Here is a 26,613-nt window from a genome sequence, read left to right as displayed (position 1 = left end):
GACAATGTCAGCATAAACTTATTAATAGAACAACATCATAGAATAATAGAATAGAATCATAGAATCATAAGAAAGGAAAAATATGTAATATGTTTTCTGTGTCTTTCCATCAATTTATCATTCTAGTGTCATTAAATATACAGCAACATTAGCAAAAGTTGTCATTTTCTCCAAGAGAATTCTAATAAATATCAATATATTCCTCTTTTTGTCTCACTATTAAGAACACTGACATTATGGAAAAACAATAACAATCTACATTATCAAATTTGAAAAATTATTTAGAAGAAAGAACAGCAGAATGAAGCAAATTGAAACTAGGAGGAAAGCAAGCAATTAGACAAATCAATATTTGTCCAAGAGACAGAGAAACACACATCCACAAGGTAGTCAGCAGGCCATATAACACACAATCTGTTCTTAAATGTTAATGAGAAAATCTTGGGACAGAGACTGAGCACCTCCCTTTCCTGTACATGAACCATCAGTCAATCCCCCAGAGCTGCTAAGCTCCTACAGTACATGTGACCCCACATCTGAGAACAGCACTAAGAAAATGAGGATGCCAGGGGATTTTCAGTTGTCGAATATTAGGCATGAAGAACAGCCCATAGCCCATAAACACATCTAACCACAGGTGTCATCTATGCTATGGCCATATGTAGAGCCAAAAAAAGCCTGTAATTTTTAACTTTTATATATATATATATATATATATATACTCAAATTCTATCCAATTTAAATTATCTTGTGTCTGGAATGCAGATATGGGAAATGCAAAGAAATTGTAAAGGAGTATTATGAAAGGAATACAGCAAAGAAAGCCAGTTCTCAGTGTTACAGCTTTTGTTCACAGACACTAAGACACCGTTCTGAACTGATGACTTTTCAACAATTTTCCACTTCCTTGTGTGCAACAGAGCAGCTTTACTCAGCAAGGATGGGGAGAGTGCCAGTGTATTGCTCCTGAGAGTGGAGAGCAAGGACTGAGAAACTGCCAGTTACATGTTTCTGAAAGAGACACCAACAGCCCAACTCTGGCTTGTGTTAATTAAAAAAATCTATTGATCAGGTCGAAAAGATTTGCATTTTCTTTCCTGCATAAAACTAGTGCTGATTTCTATCATTACCTGGAAGAAATATAAAAGGAAGACAGTAAAAAAAAAAAATCACCACATTTTTTATAATAACAAAAAAATGCATTGCTATCACCCAAGCAATCCACCACAAGCTATGTACCCTGTATGTCATGTAGTTTTGAACCACTGTGTTGCCCAGACATGCTCCCTTCAAGTAGCAGTAAACCAAGTCCAGTTTTGTTCTGGAAGCATCTCTCAAATTTGCATGGCAGGCTTCTGCACATTGTGACTATCTAGTTGATAGTTAAAATTTATGCCATTTTATGAGAAGAAATAATTTTCTCATCGTTTTCCCACATGCTTTAAACTGTCAGGCTACCGCCTTTCCTTTCCACACATCATTCCCCATAGTAAAGGTTTTGTAGGCCAAATCACGACTTCAATAATTGTTACTGTATGTAATTGTAATTAGCAATTGGAAATGTCCTGACTCTAGATAAGCTGATCCTGGGGCTCTACAGAAATAAATGAGGATGCAATATTCTCTACTGGTTTTCATTTAATGGTGACAATAGGTGAGATGTAAAGGTGTCAGCTTGGTAGCCTAGAGCCCAAGAGAAGCATGCAACCTGGTTTAAATGAAGTATTTTCTCTGTAAACAGGATAGATGGGCAGGAAAAAGTAGAATGTTTCTAAAAAGCTTCTTTTTGGAGTGACAAGTCTTTTAAAAACAGTTTGAAAATAATAGCACAGACTAGTTGCATAATAGGTCTTGAATCTTCTGTTCGTCTAAGGCCTGTGAAGGAGTCAGTTACATGGATAGATTTAACTAGACTTGATCTCATCAATACTGCCAGCCTCTGTATAAAAGAATAAACATTAAATCAGAGTAAGATCAAATAATTTTATTTATTCAGGTATACATACTCCATAGAAACACTACTTGCCCATCATACTCATAAGATTTCCATTTACTGATGAGAATTACTTAGCCAATCCACTCTTAAGGAATCTTTAAAACATAAAAAATCTAATTTAATTGAAAAGTTAGCTGCATTACAGATGCAAGAGTAAACAGAACTTCATTCCAGAGGACTACAGCTGACATACAGGTTACCAGTGTTTCCTCCAGCACGTGGTTAGAGTCTGGTGGCATTTCCTAATGAGAAGGTCTGTCTGCTTTTATCAACGACAGTGATGAAGATGACCTTCCTCCAGCACTGGCAGCAGCAGCAGCAGCAACATCAACAACTGTGTCTTCATCATCTCCTGGGTCACAGAAAGCATGTACGCCACAGATGTCAGAAGGGAAAATACAGGTTTCACCTGGTAGCAAGGTAATATGCAAAGAAATGAGCTTATGTCCATTTGAAGAGTATTCAGGAAAGGCTGGAGTGAGTCGCAGATAATATGTTTTCCTTACATGAAGTAATTCTACATTTAGGAGTAGTTTTTAATGGAGAGTTGTAGTAATATGTTTAACCTGTTGTGTAAGAAAGTATTTAGAGCCTGCTCCAAGACCAAATTAAAATCAGTAATGCTTCTCCACCAATCTTAGTGGGAAGTGGATTAGAATTAAATTAATACTTACCTTGATTTCAGAGGTGCATAATTTTGTTGTCTGTCTTTTGTCCAATAATTTATAAAAACATAACCTGAAATGTGAAATCCATTTGGCAATCTATGTTTTAAGGAATTAAAAAAAAAAAAAAAAAAAACACAGAAATAACCAACACAGTTACACCACAGATGCAATGTTTTGCTCAATTATGGAATTCTTCTTTGCTTTTAGAGTTCCACAGATGCTGGAAGTGCATTTGCTTTGGAGCCAGGTGACCTCCTGATGGATTTCACAGAGGCCACACCTATGGTAAATAGTTTTAGTTTTTTCTGCAGCTAAAAAGAGTGGGATACTATGAATGGGATAGTGTACAGGAATAAAGTCACCCTGAATATCCATCAAACTCAGATTAGCATCTCTGAAATCAGTATGCATCAGCAAATATTATGGCTGGTCTTCTGAATGAGGTTTTTGTATTGCTGGATGATTTCTCATTTCTCTCTTCTACCTGGCTGTCTTTACAGCCAGGAAGTTTCATAAGCTTCTTTGTCCCTTTAACATGGATCCTATTTTTGCTTTTGGGAGTAGTTGTCTGAAGTCCCTTCTGCCCACAGTTGTGTTCAGACCTCACACAGAAGCCACACCAAACATGTGTACCTGCACTTTCTTGTTTCATTAGCAGAGTGCTTTCTTTCAGTTTAAGGCAAAATAGTCTATAACATGTTGATTATTAAAAAAACACACAAACCTGAAAGTATGTCTTATATTCTTGCTTAAAACCCAAGGAGAGATGCCCACTGAAGTCAAAATGCCTCTTCTCTTCAGTGATCTCAGACTTTCATTTCAGATTCCCAGCAGATTTCTTAAAGGATCACAATATGATGCTTAACTTTCTCCAAGTCATTCACATTGCAATTAGCTGCAATCCCAGACGGCTCCTGTGCTGTCAAAGCCATTTTTGCTGTCTTCTAGAAATCATGTTTAAAACATATGAAAAACAGAATAGGTACAACACTAAGTTTTTGGCATAAACATTTGTGGGTTATAGGGGCTTTCTGTCTTGGGCATTGCTTTTATTACATGTAAGGCCCTAGTTTACATTATTGGAAAGCCACTGTGGGAACATGTCATTTGTTTCAAAGACAGTATGTTACCTTTTACCTTTTAGTGAGTAACTGCTTGTGTCCTGTTACCACTGGATGAGATGTCGCTTCCCCTGTAAGTCTAGTGAAGTGAAGGCTTATCCTTTCTAGGCCCCTCCCTGCTTGCAGGCATGGCTTTCTGACTTTGAGATGTCTTGACGGATGGGCGTACTGTACCCAGAGACTTGCTGTGGATAGAAAGACAGGTTTGGTACAGGGCACTGGGCAGAAGCTAGGGACTGGCATATTACGTTTTGGGAGTGAATACCAACCCTGGAAGAACAGAGACATTTAGCTGTTCTCTCTTATGCCTGTTTTAAGTCCATAGAATTGTTTCTTCACAAAGTCCGTGAAGAATTTGATGGTCCCTCTGTTGGTGAAAGGTCGCAGCCAGAGTAACAACATCATACCAACGTGGTTAAAATTGTCCTCCCCTTATTGCGGTGATACAGTGTCTTCTATGCCAAACATAGAAGAGGTGTATTCAGCTAGCTTAATTAAGATTGGTACATGTGGAAGGCACATATAGGTTTAAGGCCATTCGTAAGGCACAAATAGGTTAAGGCTTAAACAAACATTTACAGGGCCAGCCTCTTGCAGTCAGCAGATCCTGCCCCCTTTCAGCTGAATGTGGGGGCTGTTTCATCGCCTTAGTTCCTGCCTCCAAGATGAGCTCCAAGGACAGGTTGCTCATGTTTATCAAATCATGTCCTCTGTCAGCAAGAAATCCATCCACAATTCCCCCTTTTTCTTTTTGAGCAACCCAGCCTTGATCTGAACTTTTACACAGGCCCTGTTTAACACAAGAGTAAATAATGCAACTACAAATCAATATTACTAAAATCAAAAAGAGAATTCTTAGGCCTTCCTTAATACATTCACAGAGCCACAATGGAATGTCCCCAAACATATTTCTAAGCCAATCATCTCAGGGGCTAACTTCTTGCTGGATTTTATTAGTGTGCTCCTTTAACCATCGTGTGCTTTTGTGTATAGATTCAGCATGGCCTGAGAGATTCATGTAACACTTACCTTCGAAATCTTCACACCCATGACCTTGTGCTAAAAGCAGAAAATCGACTGCTGCATGATTTTGTATCAGTGCGTGCCTTGAGCTATTTTGATCTACTAGCATTTTTTCTAGAATATCAGTAGCTACGTTAGCTTTTTTTTCACCACGTATCAAAAACATTCCTGGAGGAAGAGCTATCATGGTATCATTTACCCATATGGCATACCCACCTGTGACTTCAGCACTGAGAGCCCCCAAGTCCTTCTCACTTTTATAAGCTTTCTTACCAGTTGCTATTCAGGAGGCATTAGTCCTGCAGTAACTCCCCACGTGCATATATTCACATTGTGGACCTGGTATGGATTGGTTCTCTGTTTCAAGTACCCAAAACCAAAACAAGTTTGGATCCAACTTTAGTAGTATTGCCTATACCTTGAGACCCTAATGGCTGTAACTTCTGAGGATCCCATGGAAGTAAAACATTTAGCTTATTGTTCAGTTCTCCAGTGACATCTATGGTTCTTTGGTGTGCTATTCTGATTAACTCTGCTATTGCTACCATTCTTTGTTGGACACTAGTTTTTTGTCACACTGAAGGAAACACCCATTCTAGAAGCAGTGCGTTTGTTCCACTAACTTTTTTGTTTGGTTGGTTGGATTTTTTGTTTGGTTTATCAGGCTTGTCAGTGACAGGTTGCATGGTCTGCATGGCAGTAGTACCTCCCCCTTTTTCTTTTTGCCACTGACAAATGTTTCCCAAGACATGATCCTTAGAGAAAAAAAATAAGAGGAAATTTCCTATAATATCCCTGTATCCTAGGTATCCTATGTCCGATAGTATTCCCATTAGAAACTCTTAGCCTTAACTATATTATCTATCAACTTAAAAAATCTATGAACTGAAATAAAAGCTAAACCATTGAATCATTACGGAGGGAAAATAGAGAAAAATCTAAGAAGATGGTACCATGGTATCCAGAAAAAGAAAAGACCTTGAAATCAATCAGCACAAAAGAGAGAATCACTAACATATACATCCACAAAACAACTTCTTACCTAAGCCTTATCATGATTATCCTGCTAAAATTATCCCAAATTTTAACAATCTATTACAATTATAATATGCTACTACAATTAATACTATTTAACATCTTATCCAGTAAATTCATAGACTCTAAAATCTATTACAATCAAAGACACAAAAATGCAGCACTGTCCCCTTAAATGTGAAACACCTCCGTAGGAGATAAACTGCAGAAGGTGTGTGTGGGGGGGGGGGGGGTGGGGGGAGAAAGCGGAGAGTTGGGGGGAGCGCATTCCCAGTGCCAGGCCGCTCCGTGCACCCAGGGTGGGGGGGAGGGGGAGGCACATCCCAGTGCCTGGCCATTCCGTGTGCCAGGGGCGGGGATGTGAAACCAAAAACCGACAACCAGCCCAGATCTCACGCCACTTCAAAGCCCTCAAGTCCTTTTCAACTGTATGATGCGATCCAAGACAAAAAACTCAGTCATTTTCACTTCTGCGGGAAGCTTTCCATTCTGCTGTGCTTAAATCTTTAATCGAGCAGGAAAAAATGAATACTTTTTCAGTGACATCCTGCCTTAGGCTGGTAAGGGTGGACGTAAAGACAGCAGTAGCCTGAGCAATTTAGCAAGGCTCTGTGTGCCATTGACATGGTAATGTACAACACCTTTGAAAAAGGTCTGTTTGAAAGCTTACACATGCAAATAGCCTAGCTCTCTGGAGCATTTGCAGTCCACGCAGACCCACTGCCCTCCCCCCTAACTCCTGTAAACACAGGAGAGCTGGTAACCAGCATTCCACCGGTCTCACAGCCCCCATCCTGAGCTGGTAACCAGCATTATACTCAGCCTTCTAACATCTGGAGTCTGTCAGGAAGATCTATCAGCTACGCATCTCTTGACCCGAAGGGTTCGTCTTCTGGGGGGGCGAGCTACGAGGCATGGGGGACGGTAAGGGCAGATACTGGGACTGGCTTTCCTTTGGAGCTATGGTTACTGGAGGAGGGGAGTGTCCGGTTCCCTGTCAGCTAATCTGGAAGATTTACGGAGGAATTTTTGGTGTCAATCGCTTCTTCTTTCTCTTTTCCTCTGCTTCTGTACTGTTGTTTCAATGTTGCAAAGTTGATAAAGGGACTTGAGTAGCGGAGGTCTCACTGTTGCCATAGGGAGCAAAAGTCGTAAATGCTAAGTACAGAGTTTCTTCTGACTAGCAGGGATTTCTCTCTTAGAGAGCTTACGGTGGTAACCACCAGACTGCTGCTTCTTCCATTTGCAACCGGTCCTACCTTGCAGAAGTCTGAGTCCGGATCTCAAATTCCAGCTCTTGCACACTGCTTGCCTCACAATGCCTCTTCTGCTCCCACATGACCATCCCCGTCTTCATGTTCCTCGAAGATTTGGGATCGTTACTTTGATTACCGCTGCGAGCCGGTCTGTCCCTGTTCAAGTGCCATTTGTCGGTGAAAGGTCGTTTAAGACTGTGCGTAAGGCACAGGTAGATTAAGGTTTAAACAAACATTTATGGGGCCAGCCCCCTGCAGTCGGCAGATCCTGCCCCCTTGCAGCTGAACGTGGGGGCTGTTCCATCGCCTTAGTTCCTGCCTCTGAGATGAGCTCCAAGGACACTCTTCACAGCACAGGTTGCTCATGTTTATCAAATCATGTCCTCTGTCAGCAAGAAATCCATCCACAGTCCCTCTATAACTAAAGGGGGTTATATAAGCATATTTGTCACCTTTCATCCAAGAGCTATCATCTACACTGTTCCTGCTAACCCCCTTCATGTCTTTCCCCTTCAACCTGGTCAGTTGAACAGTTTTTGTGCCCCAGGAATTTTATAACATAGGTGTTGCATCTCTGAACTGCAGCAGAGTGAAATGTAATTGGCCCTCTTTGACCCCAGGTTTCCTTGGTTGGAGAACTGTTCCAACACTAGCAGCTGCAGTGAGAGCACAGTGCTTACTGTTTCTACATCCATCATATAGGATGGACTTGCTTTTGCACCTGAAAATACCATTGCACACTGAGAAGCATCTGTGAAAATGAGAGCATTCACCTGGAACCTTCTTGAAGTGGTGGATGACAAAACTGTCCCATTACAGAGAATGGCAGAGAGAGATGTGTTTAAGCTGAGCAACTCCCTGTCCCTGTACATTTCTGGGGGAAGGGAAAATTAAAAGGGAAAAAAGTAAAGCAAGCAAGAGGTGCAGCGTTCTGCACCCTTTGTCTATGGGTTGACAAGATACAGGCAGACTGAAACTACCTGAAAGGAGGCTGTAACAAGGTAAATATTGGTCTCTTCCCAAGTAAAAGAGGGAAGGGCCTCAAGCTAGGGGAGATTTAGATTGGATATTAAGAAAAATTCCTTATCTAGCGTTGGAGTAGGCTGGCCAGGGAAGTGGTTAAGTCACCATCCCTGGGAGTGCTTAAAAGGCATGGCATTCAATGACCTGGTTTAGTGATGAACTTGGTAGTATTAGGTTGACAGCTAGACTCAGTACTAAAAGTCTTTTCCAACCTAAACGATTCTGTCAATCTCTATAGGTTAGACTGTCCTCTGTTATAATAACGTTTGTGCCTAAACAGTAACCAGTTAGCTTTTGGAGCTTACTAATTCCTTATTTTGAAAAACACTAGACCATGTCTTACCATATTAATGAATTTTTTTTTTTTAATTGTCATGAAATTTTTACCAACTGACTTACACTAAATAACAAAAGTTTGGGTTTTGTTTCCATTTAATGGAAGTCAGCATTAAACATCTTTCTTTTTCCAGCTGTGATGGAAGGTATTAATAATGCAAGATAGGTTTTTCTAAAATTAATATTGTTTATGAATTTTGATACTCAGGACTCTTGCCACCCACCCAGTAAATTTTAATAATAGTAGGTTCTTTCCAATGGTCATGAAAACATTACACATATAACAGGAGATCTAGAACACATAAGAAATAACTAGCAATGTCAGAACTGCAAAGAGGTTCTTGCAGTCAATTATACCACTTTACCACTAGATGGACTCAGGAAGCTCCTTTCTGTTTAAGGCATAAGGAGCTTGCATTCAATTAGAGAGTTTTGCTAAGGAGGCGTTTGAGTATTTAATCACAAAAGTTATTCTCCATACTCCCAGGACTAACTACAGTTCCCAGACAGTACCCAAATACTTGCAGGGAGTTCTGTTGATGTCTTGTCAGCCGTTGAGGCTTCTGATCTTCTCAGGCTCTTGACAGGGGTGCTGGCAGAGAAGCAGACAATCTCTGACCGTATCCTGGCACCTCTTGGCTCCAGACTTGGCATGGAGGCTTGCAGTTGTAGGCAGGATGTCTTGCAGATGTGCAGACTTTGCATGATGTCATGTTGGCTAAGCATACCTAGCGTATGAAGGCACCTAAGGCCTATTCCTGGTAAACTCAAGGCAGTTTCCAGGTAGACAAACCCAAAGCTTCAGGGCTTGTTATTGTGCAGCAGGGCTAGTGTATAGCTTAGCAGACATAATGCTGCAGAGCATGGCAGGATGCAATGGCAGTGAGAAATGAGGTGTAGCACTGCCAGAAGCAGAGAGCACACTAAGGCAAAAGCACATTGTGTTTACTTCCTTGTCTCTTTGCCAATGCACCTAAGACTAACGGGTCTTTGGCTGCAGATCAGCCAATTAGAATGGCACTTTGCCAAGCTAACCCATATTAGGTGAAGTCAGGGCTTCTACCTTTTTAGGGCAGAACACAAACAAGTGTATAAACAGAGTACCCTCATGTGTTTACAAGTTTGGAAGAAGAGAAGGAGACGCTGAGGCACCAGGGGCCTTTGTCTTCCTTTCCCGTGGTTGCTTCTCCCATCAGCAGAAGGAGAGAGAGCAGAAAACATGTCTGGGCAAGCCAGGACATGTTTAGGCCTATTTTGGCCTATTGTGGCCTTCCACGACACCAGCTGAGAACACAAGATTTTTTCCTAAATATTTTACCTAACCATGCCTAACCCTTTCCTACCGCACTATCCACTGACACTGTATGTTCATAAACTAACCTTCCTGGACTTTCTCCGTTTTAATATTTTAGAGACCATATACTGCACAGCATCAGTCAATGCTTTTTTTGGTTTGTTTAACATCTATAAAGGTCAGCTTGTTCTCTACAGAGCAGTTATTGTTTACTGACATTTCTCTGTAGTTTCACTGGCTACAGGCTGCTCTCAGCAGCTGTTTAAATGAAAACTTTACTCTTCAGGCAGAGTCTCCAAACAAAAGCAAACTGAGCCAGTGTGATTACCTGATTATTCTGTCATGATAACATGTGCTATCATTTGAGGGTCAAGTTCATGTTGAGTTTAGTATCATGTTACTGTCAGGTCACCGGTAGTATGCTGGTTTTGCATGCTATGACCTGTCCCTTGAGAATTTGCTTGTTAATTGCACCTATTTTATTCACATTCACTGGCAAGTACAAAATCTATAGGGGTCATTCATGCCACTCAACTTGGAGTATTTTCCTGAGGTGATATGGTTGGAACCTCAGGTTGCTACATAGTCAGTTTTCCTGAAGAAAAGCACTCAAAACACCTGTCTTCATTATCAGGACTAGAGAGACTAAGGCATCCATGATCTAGTTGATTGGATAGGGCTGGGTGATAGGTGAATACACTGCTAGAGCTTCACCTAACATATGTCGGTGGAAAACAGAAATCAGAAAATTATTTGCCTTTTCTAAACTTGAGAAAAAAAATTAAAGAGGTATTAAGACTTAAAACAAAGCTTATTCTCTTTAAATTGTCTGTGGTCAGCAGTGCCCATGTTTGTGTGTGCCTCCCAAGTAGTTTTACCTTTCAGATTGATCCTGTCTTGCTGCTAGTGGTTTGGAGAAAGGATTAAAGAGGTTTCCTTTCTATATCACGGAGAACAGGGGCATTGAGGGAATGTGGATAAAGGCTTTTCATCACATCAACAGCATATTCCTGCACCAAGAACAGTTAGTTCCCAGGCTCGTAGCACACTCAAAAACCATCCGACTCAGGATTATAAAAAAAAAATCCCACAAGCCAAATCTCAACAACAAATCAGTATGCCCCCTCCCCAAAATAACAGAGCATCTCCCCAAAATAACAAAGCACCTCCCCAAAATAACAAAGGTCTTAGCTGCCATCAATCCCAGAGCTCATGGGGAGAAATTTCAAAGTAATCCCCTCATATTTCCTCAGTAATGAAGTTGACAGGACCAGTTTCTGCTCCTCTTAATGTTTTAGAAAGACTTCAGGTTTATTCCGAAATTAACAGAGTAACTATTATCTTCCCAGGGACCATAACATCAGCAGGGTCTTTCTTTCCCTGAAGAACTGCCACAAGCAGACCTCCAGAAAGAGGATTTCCATTGTTTGATTTACCTCCCATTTCCTTTTTCCCATTCACTGCAGCATTATAATCTTATTCAGGCACCTACACTGAGATGCCTTTAACAATGGATCCCCTGCATCCTTTGCCCAATAAACAAATTATGGGGAAACACAGCTCTGCTAAAATGATAGACCAGCCTTCTGGCATTGAAACAGCTGTCATTTCTGGCTCAAGCAGAAGAGTTCTGTACTTTTTCTCTCAGACGATGGAGAAATTTGTGCTATAATTAAGGATGGATGAGAGTTTGTTATGTTCTTAATAGCCCTAAGTGATTTGTATTATGCCTTGGCTGGGACTAGTCTCTAGCTGTGGAACATGGCTGAGTACAATGTCCCAGACCAGGAGACTGGCTTTTAAGGTAGCATACTAACTTCTTCTTGAAAAGATGGAAACAAAGTAACAATACATTTAGTTTGATAGTGTATTGCTTTAATGAGGGATTCAACAGACCCAGAGGCATCTGGTGTGTTTCATGGCACTGAACTGGCAAAGTATTAGAGTGTAGGTGTTTGAATCTGTAAGCATGTCTAATGAGCTGATACATTTGCACACAGTAAGATTTTACTTGCAGTGAAGACAGAGTCTTTGTATTTTTTCAATACTTGATGGCTAGCAGTATGAATGATTCCATAGCCAAGGGCATGAGATTATGAATAAATAGGTGTTTATACATTGCATTTATCACAAAAGATTGACTAGATATGTGATTTAATTTGTTCACCTTAAATCAGGCAAAATATTGTTCTTTATAAAATTTCATCTTCTACTCAAGTTAGTCTTATTGAGAGGATCATGTAGCTTTGTATCCGCTAAGTTAAAAGATGCAGTGCTCTTGTGTGTGTTGGAAAGGATGGCATATTATGATGGAGAAGGATTGTTGTCACATGGAAGTTTAATTCAAAGCAGACTTTTAGAGTAGCGAGACTGAAAACTGCAGCACAGCAGTCAGTGCTTCTATATGTATTTGAGGAGATCCTAATCCATGAGGATCCAAATCCATTTGGATCCAAAATCCAAAATTTAGAGGCACATGCAGGAATTGAGGCTGCAGTAGTCAGTGGAACTCGTCACATACTCAAGTGTCCTTTCAGATAGATATATAAGTACTGCACCAGTTTATAATTTTGACGCTTTTTCTGCAGCTACACTGACCTCAATTTACATGTCCTATTCTTTTCCTTTAGAATAATAAACAACATAAACTCCTGGAGATTTGGGCACAGCTCAGTAGCTTATAAAACTAGGACAATATTAATGCAAAGCATTTCTTACTATCCTAACACTCAAGGAGGCAGTGATTGGTTGAGTTTCTGGGACAGCTTTTACTCTTACACAAGGAGAGAATGGTTATAGTAGAAAGATGAACTATTTATTTGTGTTGGACAAGAGTCAGGCATTCCATTGTTTGTATCAATCTATCCTAAGTTTTCAATAAAGGGATGTGATCCTGGTGCAACTGAGTAAGTACAGGAATGTTACATGATTATTAGTCAGTTTGTTTTGAAATGTCCCTTGGTTTGAAGTTTCCATGTTAATCACAGACTCACAAAGTTATAGGGGTTAGAAGGGCCCTCTGGAGATATCTGGAGTCCCACCATACTGCCAGAGCAGGTTCCTCTAGAGCAGGTTGCACAGGACTGTGTCCAGGGGAATTTTGAATGACTCCAGAGATGAAGACTACACCACCTCTCTGAGTAGCCTGTTCCAGTGCTCTACCACACTTAATTTCCTCCTCATGATCAGACTGGACTTCCTATGTTCACATTTGTGCCCATAACCTCTTGTCCTGCCACTGGGCACCACTGAAAAAAAGACTGTCTCCACCGTCCTGACATTCACCTCTTCAGTATTTATAAGCATTGATAAGTCATGGTGAACCAACAGTTACTGGATGATGAGCTGTCAGTGCTCAGAAATAGTCAGGTGTGGCTAGTGGTGAGTTTCCAACTGGTACAAAATGCATGTCTGCTTGCTAGCAGTGAAATCAGGAAATACATCACTGGGGAGCTCAACTGGCAGGAATCACGACATTCATTTCCTCCTCTTCATGTTATCCACCCTTAGTGACTTTCTTCTATGACAATAGCCTCTATCTGCAGAAGATGCCACTTGATTTGTTAGCCTGTGCACAGAATCTAGGCACCTCACACTGGGTCATCATTGATTTAATTGGTAAAAACCAAGAGGCAGATAGGTAACTTTGCAGTAACTGTCCTGGCAATGCGACTAATTTATTTTGCAGTAATGTTGGGAAGTAACTCTATCCAGCAAGTATACCTGTTGCCTTTTGTTAATTTTTTGTTTCAAAGAACAAGGAAGTACTGCAATCTTTAGTCTGCATTTTAGCCAACACATCGAGACTGTGACAGTGTTTTGCTTTGCTACATTTTCCTCAGGGGATGGCGACTGGGCTGACAGCATGAGCTGAGGTTGTGTTCTGTTTAAGCTTGCTCACATTCACGGCATCAGCAAAAGAGTAATGAAAATCCTGAAGACTGTGAGAGCACAGACACTGTCTTGCTTTTGTCATATCTGAATTGTTCTTATGCTGTATTCTTCTAAATAGTGTCTTCTCAAAAATAGTCTCGAGGCAAAGCTACATTTTAAGAATGATCCAGGATATGCATTCTCTTCGGAAGTGCTGTAGAGATGCTGGGCTGACTTAATAACCTTATGTAAAGGGTTAAAGCAAACCAGTGGGTTTCCTTCAAAACAGAAATTAGGGAAGAACAACACATGCAAAAAAAAGTGAGATAAGAGTTTACCGAGCAAATCAGATAATCATAGTACAAGTGCACAATTAGCTTTTTTTCAGAAAAAGCATAGCAGAAAGCAGCAAGCAGAAGCAATAAAGCTAAAAACCCAAGTCAGGGAGCTACTCCGCCATCCCTCTCTGTCCCACTTCCGTCTCAGCGGAAGAGAGCCAGCACCCAAAACTCAGAACCCAAAACCAGCAACCAGAACATGAAGCCTCCCATGTTACAATCTGAACTTCAAGCCCTATATCACTTTGCTCCAGCCAGCACTTTCATTTTGAAGGTGGCATGAGGCAGGATGGCTTTGAATAACAGCAGTAGATTCAAATTCAACCTATAACACCTTACTGCTAATTGTCCCATATCCCCTCCCAATACTTCTGAAGTCACTGTGATAGCAATCCAAAATTACAAAAGTTAGAGTGAAGATCAAGAGAGAACTCTTATATCTAAAGGTGGTATAAGAGAGATACTAGCACCAACAGGATTTGTGTGGATGCTTTTGCAAATTAATACAAAAATTGTGAAGATTCAAGTTTTTATCCAGGTCATCTTAACTTCTGTTTTAGGTAGATCTGCCTCTAAACAGTGTATAGCCTACACTGTAGCCACAAACTACTATGCATTATGTATCTGTGAAGTGATACAGCTGCAGCAGAACTAAGCTTCAGAAAAGGCTGAATATCACTCCCATGCATTTCCTTGAGCATCCTTTTGGGAGCTAGAAGTCACTGGGCCACAGTCAAGAAGACACACAGACAGCTCCTGACAATGCCTCTATGTTAGGAAGCGTTGCGTGAAGTCATTCAATGAAGGAGGAAAATATCTGACGGAGAGTGAATTATTAGCCCTGTTGTACAAGCACTCAGTGAGACATCAAAATGTGGTGTGTACATCTAGCGTACATTCCAGAGCAGGTGGACTTAGGCTGCAGCAAGGTCTAGAGAAAGGCTGGTGCACCTCAGTGAGGAGAGGAATGGCAGGCTAACCATTTGAGGAGACCCCAACAGAACTTAAATGAGCAAGGATACTATGGAATTAACATGACTGTCAAGGTGAAGATTTTTCAGTTTACCAAAAGGCATTAAGTGGTGCCTGTGGGGAAGGAGCCTTAATATGGCAGTCTTGCAGTTCTATGGAAACTTGTACCAAGTAGATAAGTGGAATTACTTGAACAGTTCAGTTCTGTTGGTTCTTAGATGTCAGTGAATGTTGTTTGAAGCATTTACAGGTTCCTCTGGTTATGTGCAAGATGAGCAAGGTAGGTCTGAGGATCAGATGGAGCTGGGAAGATTTCACAGTCTTAACTCCCCAGAGGGAGAGACAGCAGTCAGTGAGGTTCAGAACACATAGTGCCTCCATGGTTCATCAGCTTGCACAAAACCCCATCCTCTTCAGAAATACTACATTTGGTGCCTCAGGATGTTTTTAATAGTACGTTTTTGCTAAACTGCCCATCTTTAATGTGCATGAATGAAATCTGTCTCCTAACACTAACATGATTTCAACAAGCATAAAAAAAATCTGCATCCTGTCAAAAGAAGGTGGCCTGTGATGCAGTACACCTGGGGTTCACACCAAGTGTGATTTATCAAGGCATTTATCTAGCCTATTCCAAAACTGATTAGCCAATATTTTTGCTGATTTATGTCTCCATCCTGTTACAGGTTTCTGTGACTGCAGTGGTTTGTTTTGATCTTTGCCCTGTGTGCCCAGGCAGTGATTACACCTGCCTACCTACATGGGTTTTGTGGCTGTATGCAAAGGGAGTGAATTGGATTTGGCTTTGCCTGAATGATTGATCATTGGAGTCAGGAACTACTCCAGTTATTTGCCTATGGGAGTGTTGCATGGTGAAAGATATCAGAAACTCCTTGGGTTTACATTTTCGACTCCGTTATTCATTTCAGCCACTGAAGGAAGATGACAGCAGATAAGGAGTTTTACTGAACAATTTCAGAGTCCATAATCATATCACTGGTTTTAGAAACCAGGTCTAATAGTTAACTTTTAAAGCCACATTGCATGTCAGGATTGGGAAATGTTCATTTGGTTTCACAAGTTTTGGCTGCTGTTCTTTCCTAACTTTATGAATAGAAACAAGTCTCTGTGATGTATAGATGTATAGAGCATGCATTTTGAAATAAAGCACCACAGAATATTACAGTATCACAGTATCACACAGTATCACAGTATCATTAGGGTTGGAAGAGACCTCACAGATCATCAAGTCCAACCCTTTACCACAGAGCTCAAGGCTCGACCATGGCACCAAGTGCCACGTCCAACCTTGCCTTGAAGTGCCCCAGAGACGGCGACTCCACCACCTCCCCGGGCAGCCCATTCCAGTGTCCAATGACTCTCTCAGTAAAAAACTTTCTCCTCACCTCAAGCCTAAATCTCCCCTGGCGCAGCCTGAGGCTGTGTCCTCTTGTTCTGGTGCTGGCCACCTGAGAGAAGAGAGCAACCTCCTCCTGGCCACAACCACCCTTCAGGTAGTTGCAGACAGCAATAAGGTCACCCCTGAGCCTCCTCTTCTCCAGGCTAAACAATCCCAGCTCCCTCAGCCTCTCCTCATAGGGCTTGTGCTCAAGGCCTCTCACCAGCCTCGTCGCCCTTCTCTGGACACGCTCAAGCATCTCAGTGTCCCTTTTAAACTGGGGAGTCCAGAACTGAACACAATACTCAAGGTGTGGTCTAACCAGTGCAGAGTACAGGGGCAGAATGACCTCCCTGCTCCTGCTGACCACACCATTCCTGATGCAGGCCAGGATGCCACCGGCTCTCTTGGCCACATGGGCACACTGCTGGCTCATGTTCGGGCGGGTATCAATCAGTACCCCCAAATCCCTCTCTGTCTGGCTGCTCTCCAGCCACTCCGACCCCAGCCTATATCTCTGCATGGGGTTGTTGTAGCCAAAGTGCAGCACCCTGCTCTTGGAGCTATTGAACCCCATCCCATTGGACTCTGCCCATCTGTCCAGGTGGTCAAGGTCCTGCTGCAGAGCCCTTCTGCCTTCCAACTCAGTCACATCTGCCCCCAGCTTGGTATTCCTCTGGCTTTTTCTGTATACTGAAATCGCATATTTTCTCCATCATGTTATAAAGGCCTGCAGTCAAGGCACAGGGGATGGGAATGAAGCAGAGTGTCAACAGCAGATGTTACCAGACCTTCAAAGAAATAAAGTAAATTGTAATAAGACTACCCCAAATGTCAGAGAACATACCCAAATTAAACCACTTTGTCTCAAAAATGGTATTTTTTTGCACAATGAGGACATTTGTAGTAGTCCTTTCTGACAGAAATACCAATAATAGCCAATTTTATATCAGTTAACTTGAGAAAAATGCTCTTTATTTGTTTGTGTGGTTTTCTGCCTCTCTCCACTTCCATTTGCTGTTATGAGAAAGTTACCATTTTCCCCACCCAAATGATGTTTCAGGAAAGTATGATTGTTTTTATTGAGATTTTAAATTCTGTCCAGAATTCTTTACACAAATGCAAAGAAATGGGGAAAGTTCTTGTCCCTTTTTTTTTTGTTTTCACACTCCTTCAGTCTTCCTTGCAGTATAAATAAAAAAAAAATTAATGCTGTCAATTCTTTCTGGTTGTGGAAAGATACCTCCAAAATTTGTCACCTCAGTGGACACCTAATAATACAGCAGGAATCTTTAAGTACAAGCAGAAAATTATCCAGAGTGGAATAAAATTTGATGTATTTTTCCACAAAATAAATGGCTCTCTCATATCTATTACTTTTCAGATTTTTCTACTTAAAGTTTTCTCGACCACTGGACCTTTTCCGAGACTGTGCTGATCCTTTCTGTATTATTTTTCTCTCTTTTTTAAAAATTTCTTTTTGTTGAGTCAACTGTTTTTCTAAAGCTTAGTAAATTCTCAATTTGTCATGCTAAATATTACAGACAAGGAGGTACTTCTCCAAAGCAATTCTGCTTTGGTAATGCACCCTGACCTCACCATGTGACATGCCACTGGAAAGCAGAACATCTGCATTTTTCATGCCATGCCTTAATGGTTGCTTCATGGACTTTGGCCATGAGACCTTTTTTACTCCTGCAGAGAGAGCAGGTGCCCTTGCAATCAAGTTTTATACTTAAAAGCCTGTGTATGCTGGTTTCAAGAGCAAAGCTCTGACCTCTTGTTGCTCATTATGTTTCTGTAGCCCTGTGACACCTTTTTACTCCTGTGGAAGAGCCTGATTGTATCAGAATGCCTCAGCAACTTATCTCTAGACAATCCACACACCAGCAGCTACTGTGTTTTGCTAGTCTGAGCATCCATCTTCTTGAGACTGTCCTGCATACAGAGTGTTTTTCCTTTTCTTCTCACATTTGCAGTTGTATACATCAGCTTAGTAGCTGATGAAACTCTCCAGAGGCTGAAGGAGCTGCAGGTTTGTGGCAGGTGGTGGAGATGGCTCCACTCTTCTTCCTTTTGCAGTCCCTTAGCAGCATCTTTCAACAGATGCTGCTACAGTGGGGAGAAGAAAGCAGCCAGCACGACTATGAGCCAGCAATGTGCCCCTGTGACCAAGAAGACCAATACCATTCTGGGATGTATTAGAAGGGGTATGGTTGTGAGAGAGGTTCACCTCCCTCACATCTTGAATATTGTGCCCAGTTCTGGGCACCTCAGGGAACTGCTTGAAAGAGTCCAGTGCAGAGCCACAAAAAATATTAAGGGAGTGAAACATCTTCCCTACAAGGAGAGACTGAGTGAGCTGGGTTGCTTTAGCTTGGAGAAGAGGAGACTAAGGGGTGACCTCATTAATGTTCATAAATATGTGATGAGTGAGTGACAAGAGGATGGAGCCAAGCACTTCTTGGTGATGTCTAACGAAAAGACAAGGGCTGATGAGTGGAAGTTGAGGCATAGAAAGTTCCATGTAAACATGAGGACATTTTTTTTTTTTCACTGTGAGCATGACAGAACAGTGGAACAAGCTGCCCAGACAGCTTGTGGAGTCTCCTGCTCTGGAGATATTCAAAACCAGCATTCCTGTGTGATTCCTAGGTGATCCTGCTCTGGCAGGTGGGTTAAACTACATCATCTTTTGAGGTCCCTTCCAACCCCTACCACTTTGTGATACTGTGATAGTTTGAAAAGTTTAAGGTCTGCTTCTGACACGTGAATCAGAAGATGTTTGAAGATAAGGTATGTCTTCCTTCTAGGGCAGGGAGAGAGGATATGTCCTGTGTGTTGAGTGTGCAACATTTAGGTCTCTGCTTCCTGCTCTGGTCAGGGAGTTGTTTGGTATTCAGAAATACTCCAAGAGTTTTGACTCCATGCAATACTCTCAACCCCAAGACAAGGGTGAGGAGAGATAGACACATGATGCTGCTTTTCATGTGTGATCAAGTGAGAATCACGGGGTTTTCTTCCTCCTGCTAGGGTGCTGGCAACTGCAGCTGTTGTCAGCACTGCTGGCCATGGTAGACATGCAGGATAGTTGGACCAGAATATATTTCTGGGTGAAAATACCTTTCAAATTTCCAATCACAATTTTACATAAATTGGTTGCTTAATTGTTGCTTTCCGTGCTACTATGTCCCATCTTGCATACGTTCAGTCTGAGAAGTGTTCTTGAATATATGGAAATTTTGTGCTATTCCGTGGGTGAAAACATTGTACCTACTTCTTCCTATTCTGAAAGTGCTAAGCCATCAATAGATGAAGAGCTTTCACAGATGCTGTTGTGCCATTTGACTAAAAGCAAGCTCATATCAAAGAAAGAAAAAATGAGCGGAAGAAGGATGAAATCCTAAAGGCTGAGCAGAGTGGTTTCTGTTAGTCACTCCTAAACTGAACACAAATACAGAGGTTTTCATTCTGTTCCTTAATTTCTGTTTTCTGTTACTTTAAAATGCCAGAAATTGGTGAGTTTAGATCCTAGAGAGCCTTTAATTTGTCAAGATTGTCTTATTCCCAAGATTAAATAAGTATAGCTCCCAGAAGGAAGAACTCAGAGCAATAACTGAGCTAAATTAATTGGATTTTGCCATGTTTCAATATGTACACTGGCCTGAGGCAGATCCGGAAACCGCAGTTTACAGGTGAGTATTCCACATGGCTGTGTGCTGCAGGGCTGACTCCTTTTACGCATCTCTGGTCCCAAATCCCAGTGGGCTCTGTGTCAGTTTTCTTTCCTGTAATACCTGCACTTCATCTCCTTAATGCAACCAACCTGCAAAATTAGAGATTTTGGCTGTAGGATATCAAACTCTTACTGCATATGAGCAACTAACTTTCCTCAAGGATTATGTTTATGATAGAGTGCACTTATATATACTGTAACACCACTGTAACACTTTACAACCTGATAATGACATCCTGGCCTCATGGGTATTTGTCATCTCTCAAAAGAGTGCATCCAAGTTTTTTGTTGGCAGACTTAGCTCTGTTCTGGGTACAATCATAGAATCAACCAGGTTGGAAGAGACCTCCAAGATCATCGAATCCAACCTATCACCCAGCCCTAACCAATCAACTAGACCATGTCACTGAGTGCCTCATCCAGTCTTTTCTTGAAGACCCCCAGGGACGGTGCCTCCACCACCTCCCTGGGCAGCCCATTCCAATGGGAAATCATTCTCTCTGTGAAGAACTTCTTCCTAATATCCAGCCTATACCTACCCTGGCACAACTTGAGGCTGTGTCCCCTTGTTCTATTGCTGGTTGCCTGGGAGAAGAGGCCACCCCCACCTGGCTACAATGCCCCTTCAAGTAGTTGTAGACAGTAATAAGATCACCCCTGAGCCCCCTCTTCTCCAGGCTAAACAGGCCCAGCTCCCTCAACCTCTCCTCATAGGATTTGTGCTCTAGGTCCCTCACCAGCTTTGTTGCCCTTCGCTGGACATGTTCCAGCACCTCAACATCTTTCTTGAATTGAGGAGCCCAGAACTGGACACAGTACTCAAGGTGTGGTCTGACCAGCGCTGAGTACAGGGGAAGAATAACCTCCCTTGTCCTACTGGCCACACTGTTCCTGATGTAGGCCAGGATGCCATTGGCTCTCTTGGCCACCTGGGCACACTGCTGGCTCATCTTCAGCTTACTATCTATCAGTATCCCCAGGTGCCTTTCCTCCTGGCTGCTCTCCAGCCACTCAGTCCCCAGCCTATAGCGCTGCTTGGGATTGTTGTGGCCAAAGTGCAGAACCCTGCACTTGGCCTTGTTAAATCTCATCCCATTGGCCTCTGCCCACCCATCCAGCCTGTCCAGGTCCCTCTGCAGGGCTCTCCTACCTTCCAACAGATCAACACCTGCTCCTAGCTTGGTGTCATCCGCAAACCTAGTGGTGCAGGACTCAATGCCCTCGTCCAGATCATCAATAAAGATATTGAACCGGACTGGTCCCAGCACTGATCCTTGGGGAACACCACTAGTGACTGACTGCCAACTGGATGTGGCACCATTCACCACCACTCTCTGAGCTTTGCCATCCAGCCAGTTCTTGTAACATAACAGTCTTGCATGAAGCTATTTCTTCAATCCAGTGATTAGGTTCAATGGGCAGTACATACACTTCACTAGCAGACATGAATGTAAGGCTATAAAAAGAGTGTGACATTTTCTTTAATATATTTGCATAGAAAATTGTTATTTGGTAGCACTTCTCCTTTGCACAGTTGTTTGTTCATTTGTGCCTGTGTGATTGTACATAAATTCTGTTAAAAAGATACTTACATGCTTAACTGTATCTTCGATATTCATGCTGCTCATGTGTAAGAAAACTTACAAATAACGTCAAGAGTAATTCCACATGTTTGCAGAAGTGGGCCTGCAGATGGCTGTTACTTTCCCATGGCATCCCTATAAGTCAATATGTTTGTGTTATTTTATTTACAAAATAAACACTATATATTTACTGAATTATATTTGATGTCATAATTCCAGGTTTTGCTTTTGCCTGCAATGGCTCAGGGCCCTTGAGGTAGCTTTCCTCATTATTGAACAACAGTTATACAGCTGTAGTTAATGACCTATGGTTGAAGATGTGCATAGCAAACAAATGCACAGCAGTTCCTATAATAAAGTGAAAAACCTTCACAATGAAAAACATGGTTTTCCAAACAGAAGGTAAGGTTCAGAATTGATCCCTTTAGGTGCTATTTCACTCTCCTGGAATGAATGAATAATGCCTGAATTCTAAAGAGAATCATGAGACACTGCATTCACAATGAAGTGGGACAGAGGTTGTTGCTACTTTAATTTCAGTTAATATTTGAAATTATTTTAAAGACAGAAGTGAGTACCACCAGGGCCCAGTCACACCAGTGACCATAGGCTTGTGGACCAAGTCCTGGGAGCTCTCAGGCTTCACAGCACATGGATGTGTTGGTCACTCACCTCTGCATTTCCAAACACTTATCAAAAACACCCAAACAACCTCCTAAAGTCATCGTGTATCGACAGCCTTCCTCAATACAGCTGCATGAAACAAATGATTGTGCTTTTATCCCAACTTATGTGATTGCTTGTCTTTGGCAGCAACTGTGTAGCTGAAAATGTGGAAATAAAGCACATATGTAAAGCACAAGTTGTCCAGCCTGTGGTGCAGAATTTGCTCCTTCACTTCATATTATATGTTTTTTTAATGTAGTGCTGGTTTAAGGAAGCAGATGATAATCCAGTGGGTGTCGACAGAACTGGAGGATACATTGTATTAAATCAGCTCCCTGTTTGCACAACAGATTGAACTACATGGTATACAATTAATTTATGAACTTTTCATATTTATGCTTCGACTATTTGTCACCAGGTTTCTATATGCATTTTTGGACATGTCTTTTTTGGTCTGGTTCAAGCACTGCTGAACTCTAATTTGTTAGATATGTCATTGTAGTTGCAATGCTTTGCTGCCTTTTTTTTTTAATTTATTTTTATTCTTTGAAAATAACATCTTTTTCTTTATCTTTTTTAAAGATAAAGACATTCCCTGCTGATACATCTAATCCTTTTTTCGATCCTTTTACAACAGTACCACAGTTTTCTGTAAGTAGAACATGCAACTAAAGAACTGTGTATTTAACACAATTCTAGTTGGTTTTTTTAACAATGTCAGAAGCTTACAAACCAAGCAGTCCTCAAAAAAAAATTAGAAATTGAAGCACAAATCAGTTTAATATTCCCATTATAGACACTATTAACTTGCCTGCGTTCAGACACAGAACTGAGAGTTGAAGATCAAGTCTCACTGTTAATACAGTTTGTCCCCAAATGTTCTTCAATTGAGGACAGTAGAGGACACTTTTGAAGTTCCACAGCATCTTTACAAAGAGCAATAAGGGCATGGAAAGACTTAGTCCTCTGTTTAGCAGTTGCATGGCCTCCTGCCTGAAATTGCCTGCTCTGCCAAATAGAAGTAGGCCAAATCCAACTTTAAGATTAAAGGCTTCATGTAATTAGTATAACAAAACTATATACATTGTAAGAAACATTCTCTGGTTATAACTATAAACCACAGTAACTGATAGTTTTAAATTGTATTGTCAAAATGAAGCATTTCAGAAGCTGACCTTAACTTTTACTGGTAACAGCAATCTTATCTATCATATAATCAGAAATAAGCAAGTTCAGTCACTGTTGGCCATATTCAGTAACTGTCGGCCATATTCAGTAACTGTCTGCATTTAATGACTTACAGAAAGACGCTTTTCTTTCACAATAAACCTGATCATAGGATTTGGTCTAAATTCTGTTTTTTATCTAAATAGGTATTTTAAAGCCAGAGTTAGTTATGCTTCCCAAGCCATGTCAGTGCTACTGTTGAGCTCTGATTAAAGTAATAAAAAAATCCACAAGAATATGTTACAGCAGCTTTTCAGTAGGTCAGCCAAGTCTGGATAATACAATTGTGTGAAAGGTGAAACCAAAATTACAGTGTTTGTGTCTTTCATAGTACTACCTTAAACAAAAATATACACACAGTATAGCTTTGCCAACTTAGTAATGATTGTCAGAAAATTATTTTTCTGTTTATAACAGTTATTATCAAAGCAAAATTAAGGAATGCTCCATAAAATACTTTTTCATCACTAATGTGATAGCATCTTAAAATAAAAATAGAAGCTATTCTACTATACTTACCCACAGAAGTTTCTGTCTTGCAGAAAATGGCTGTTTCAAGGCAAATTCAAACATTGCGATTTTTGTAATGCTCTATCAGGAGTTAAGAAGCAAAATAAAACTAAAACTGCTTTTTCTGAATTTCCCTCTACTCCCCATAGAGTCACATTTTCCTGGGTGAGATGGAGGTCAGAATCCAAATCATAAATATTTAAAACACCGTTATGATAAAAATCTAACCATGCGTGATCCATCATGCAATTCCATACATTCCTCTTAACAAATTATGTACAAATACATGTGGCAAAGAAGAAGCTATCTCTGACTGCATAAAGATGAGAAAGCAATTAGGAAGGTTAAACACTTTGGTCCCATGTTTCACAGTCCCCAATCTCATCCCAAAGACACATGCTTCTCCTCAACATTGTTTCAATTAATTCTGATGCATGGGCTCTGCTGAGGGCTTGAGGCTGTTAGACACACCAGTGGCAGGAGTTATAAGGGAAGGGTCTAGGTCAGTGTTAGAACTTGCAGGGAGATCTAATTCTGAATGTTCTTGGTTTCACACACAGTTCCAGATGGCAACATTTGTAATATTTTTCCTTGTTTGGTGGCATTTTTGTTTGTTTTCTTTTCCTTGCTTCCCCTTTACCTTTTTGGGTGGTTGGTTGGGTTTTTCTTTTTGGTTGATTGGGGTTTGTTGTTGTTGTTTTTGCTTGGAACAAAACATTGAAAACATTGAGAGGAAAAAAGTTGTGAATGATGACAGCTGGATAGCTTTGCCTTTGCATAGGGTGTGTTTGCAATTGCGATGTGTTAGAGGAAAAAATCGAGAACTTAGTTATCTGGAACATTTAAAAATAATCTTCATGCCATGAATCCCTCTGAATTTCAGAGATTTCCCAGGAGAAATGTCAGGCTTAATGACCATATTCTCAGGCTGGCATGAGCCACAGATTAATAAAATTATATCTATTTAGACTAGTTGAATATTTGGCTTAAACATACTGTGCAAGCATATAGTTATAAAAAGATGCTTTGGATATGTACCGTAAAGCTACTATCCAGAGCAAACTCACTTTGGGACTCAGGGCAAGTATGTCTTACTATCACTCTGCTGGTTTCAGAAAGTCTGGGAGAATTTACATCAGCCTCACAGAGTGGTGCCTCCTTCTTATGTTGTAAAGTAAAGTAAGATCTGTCAGTCCTAGGAGGACAGGGAATTGATATATGAGGAACACCAAATTTGATACCCCTGCAGCTTTTAAGATGAGTCTTAAAAGTTGAACAATAGAGAAATTTGAACATGTTTATTAGCCAGTGCTTACACACATAATTGTCCAGGACTGGAGGGCAAGTTTTTTTAACTGGTTTTACATTTCCATTTTACTAATTTTGTGGAAATAATGGAATTCATTTTGCTCCAGATGTTAATTTGGAGCATTATTAGCTGAAACATGAACAGAGACATGTTAAAAAATGGCAATAACATGCAAACCTAACACAGATTACCTTTCCCGGACTCCCACTGTCCCACTGATTAAACTGATTTGCTTTCATTGATCCTGTATGGCTTGCAGAATTTGACAAATAATTAAGAAAAAAGAGACAGAAAAAAAATAGTTACTATTCGAATAGCTGCTCCCTTATGACGGTGACTCTTCTTCCTTCTTGCCTTAAAGCCTGAACCAAGTTCAGAAGAAAAAGTCATCAAGTTAGAATGCATCTGATACTTATGGGAGCATATCCTGAAGGTCCTGATACACAGACAAACTGCAATTGCTCTGTGCTCTTCCCAGGTCAGGGTCATACATTCACCAGTCACTGGACACTGTGGTTTGGCACAAGAAATAGTCCACAGGAAAAAGCAAGACAGGGCTGTTTTACTTCCAGGGATCCTCCAGTTGTATAGGTTGGACCAGTCCTTGCTGTAAGCAATGCTTATACATCTCACCTGAAAAACATGAGATGGTTGGTTGCTGTTTGACTTAAACCAGCACTTTGAATATTGCTATTATACTGCCTGTCACTAAATACTGCAAGGCTACTTCTCTTGAGGAGTGTTCCAGTTAGGAAGTGTGGGAAAGAGATGGACACGTTGAAACCTGGACTCTACAAGCCTGGACTCCTGGCTGTTGCAAAGCAGAACAGTCAGAATACATATCAACAAATTGTATAGGATTTCAGAAGAACAGTCCAGAAATCTCATGTGGTAATAAGCAGCTTGGTGCCAGTCCCATACATGGAGTCACATATCATATAGCATGTTGCAATCAGGATTCTCCCTTAGGCACAAAAGAGACATTAAGTATCTGCACAGGTACAGCATCTGCAGCTATAGTTACAGCTGCCCATTTGTTCTTGTTATTAGCTGTTGTTACTGAGTTTTTGGCAATTAATTGGGTGGTAAAAAGTAGCAAGAACAGTAGAAGCTAATTACGCTTTTTTCCTTCCTGTATACTTGTTTTGTTTTGTTTGGGTTTTGTTTGTTTGTTTGTTTTTTGTTTGGTTTGGTTTGTTTTGTTTTAGGCAGAATTTACAGACAGCAAATTGCAATGCTGTGCAGTGC

At 41.0% G+C, this 26,613-nt stretch overlaps 1 protein-coding gene and 1 long non-coding RNA gene across 2 annotated transcripts in view; one reads left to right on the top strand and one right to left on the bottom strand.

The window, feature by feature from the left end:
- EPB41L4B (erythrocyte membrane protein band 4.1 like 4B) overlaps positions 1–26,613 on the top strand; it is a 230,574-nt gene that overhangs the window by 196,043 nt on the left and 7,918 nt on the right. The window contains 4 exon segments of the mRNA XM_064150024.1: positions 2,275–2,416; positions 2,872–2,949; positions 22,902–22,970; positions 26,574–26,613. The exon segment at positions 26,574–26,613 is cut by the window's right edge and continues 124 nt beyond it. Of these exon segments, the coding sequence (XP_064006094.1) occupies positions 2,275–2,416; positions 2,872–2,949; positions 22,902–22,970; positions 26,574–26,613 (329 nt within the window).
- LOC135178786 (uncharacterized) lies at positions 1,970–5,231 on the bottom strand. Its single transcript, XR_010303747.1, has 4 exons — positions 3,802–5,231; positions 3,389–3,608; positions 2,671–2,734; positions 1,970–2,405 (listed from the first exon to the last, which is right to left on the bottom strand). It is a non-coding gene; the product is annotated as an uncharacterized LOC135178786 (long non-coding RNA).

Source organism: Pogoniulus pusillus, chromosome 10 (genome assembly GCF_015220805.1).
Source record: "Pogoniulus pusillus isolate bPogPus1 chromosome 10, bPogPus1.pri, whole genome shotgun sequence".
Lineage (NCBI taxonomy): Eukaryota > Metazoa > Chordata > Aves > Piciformes > Lybiidae > Pogoniulus > Pogoniulus pusillus.
Note: the sequence above shows the minus strand (reverse complement) of the source record. Positions and strands in the feature narration are given on the sequence as shown.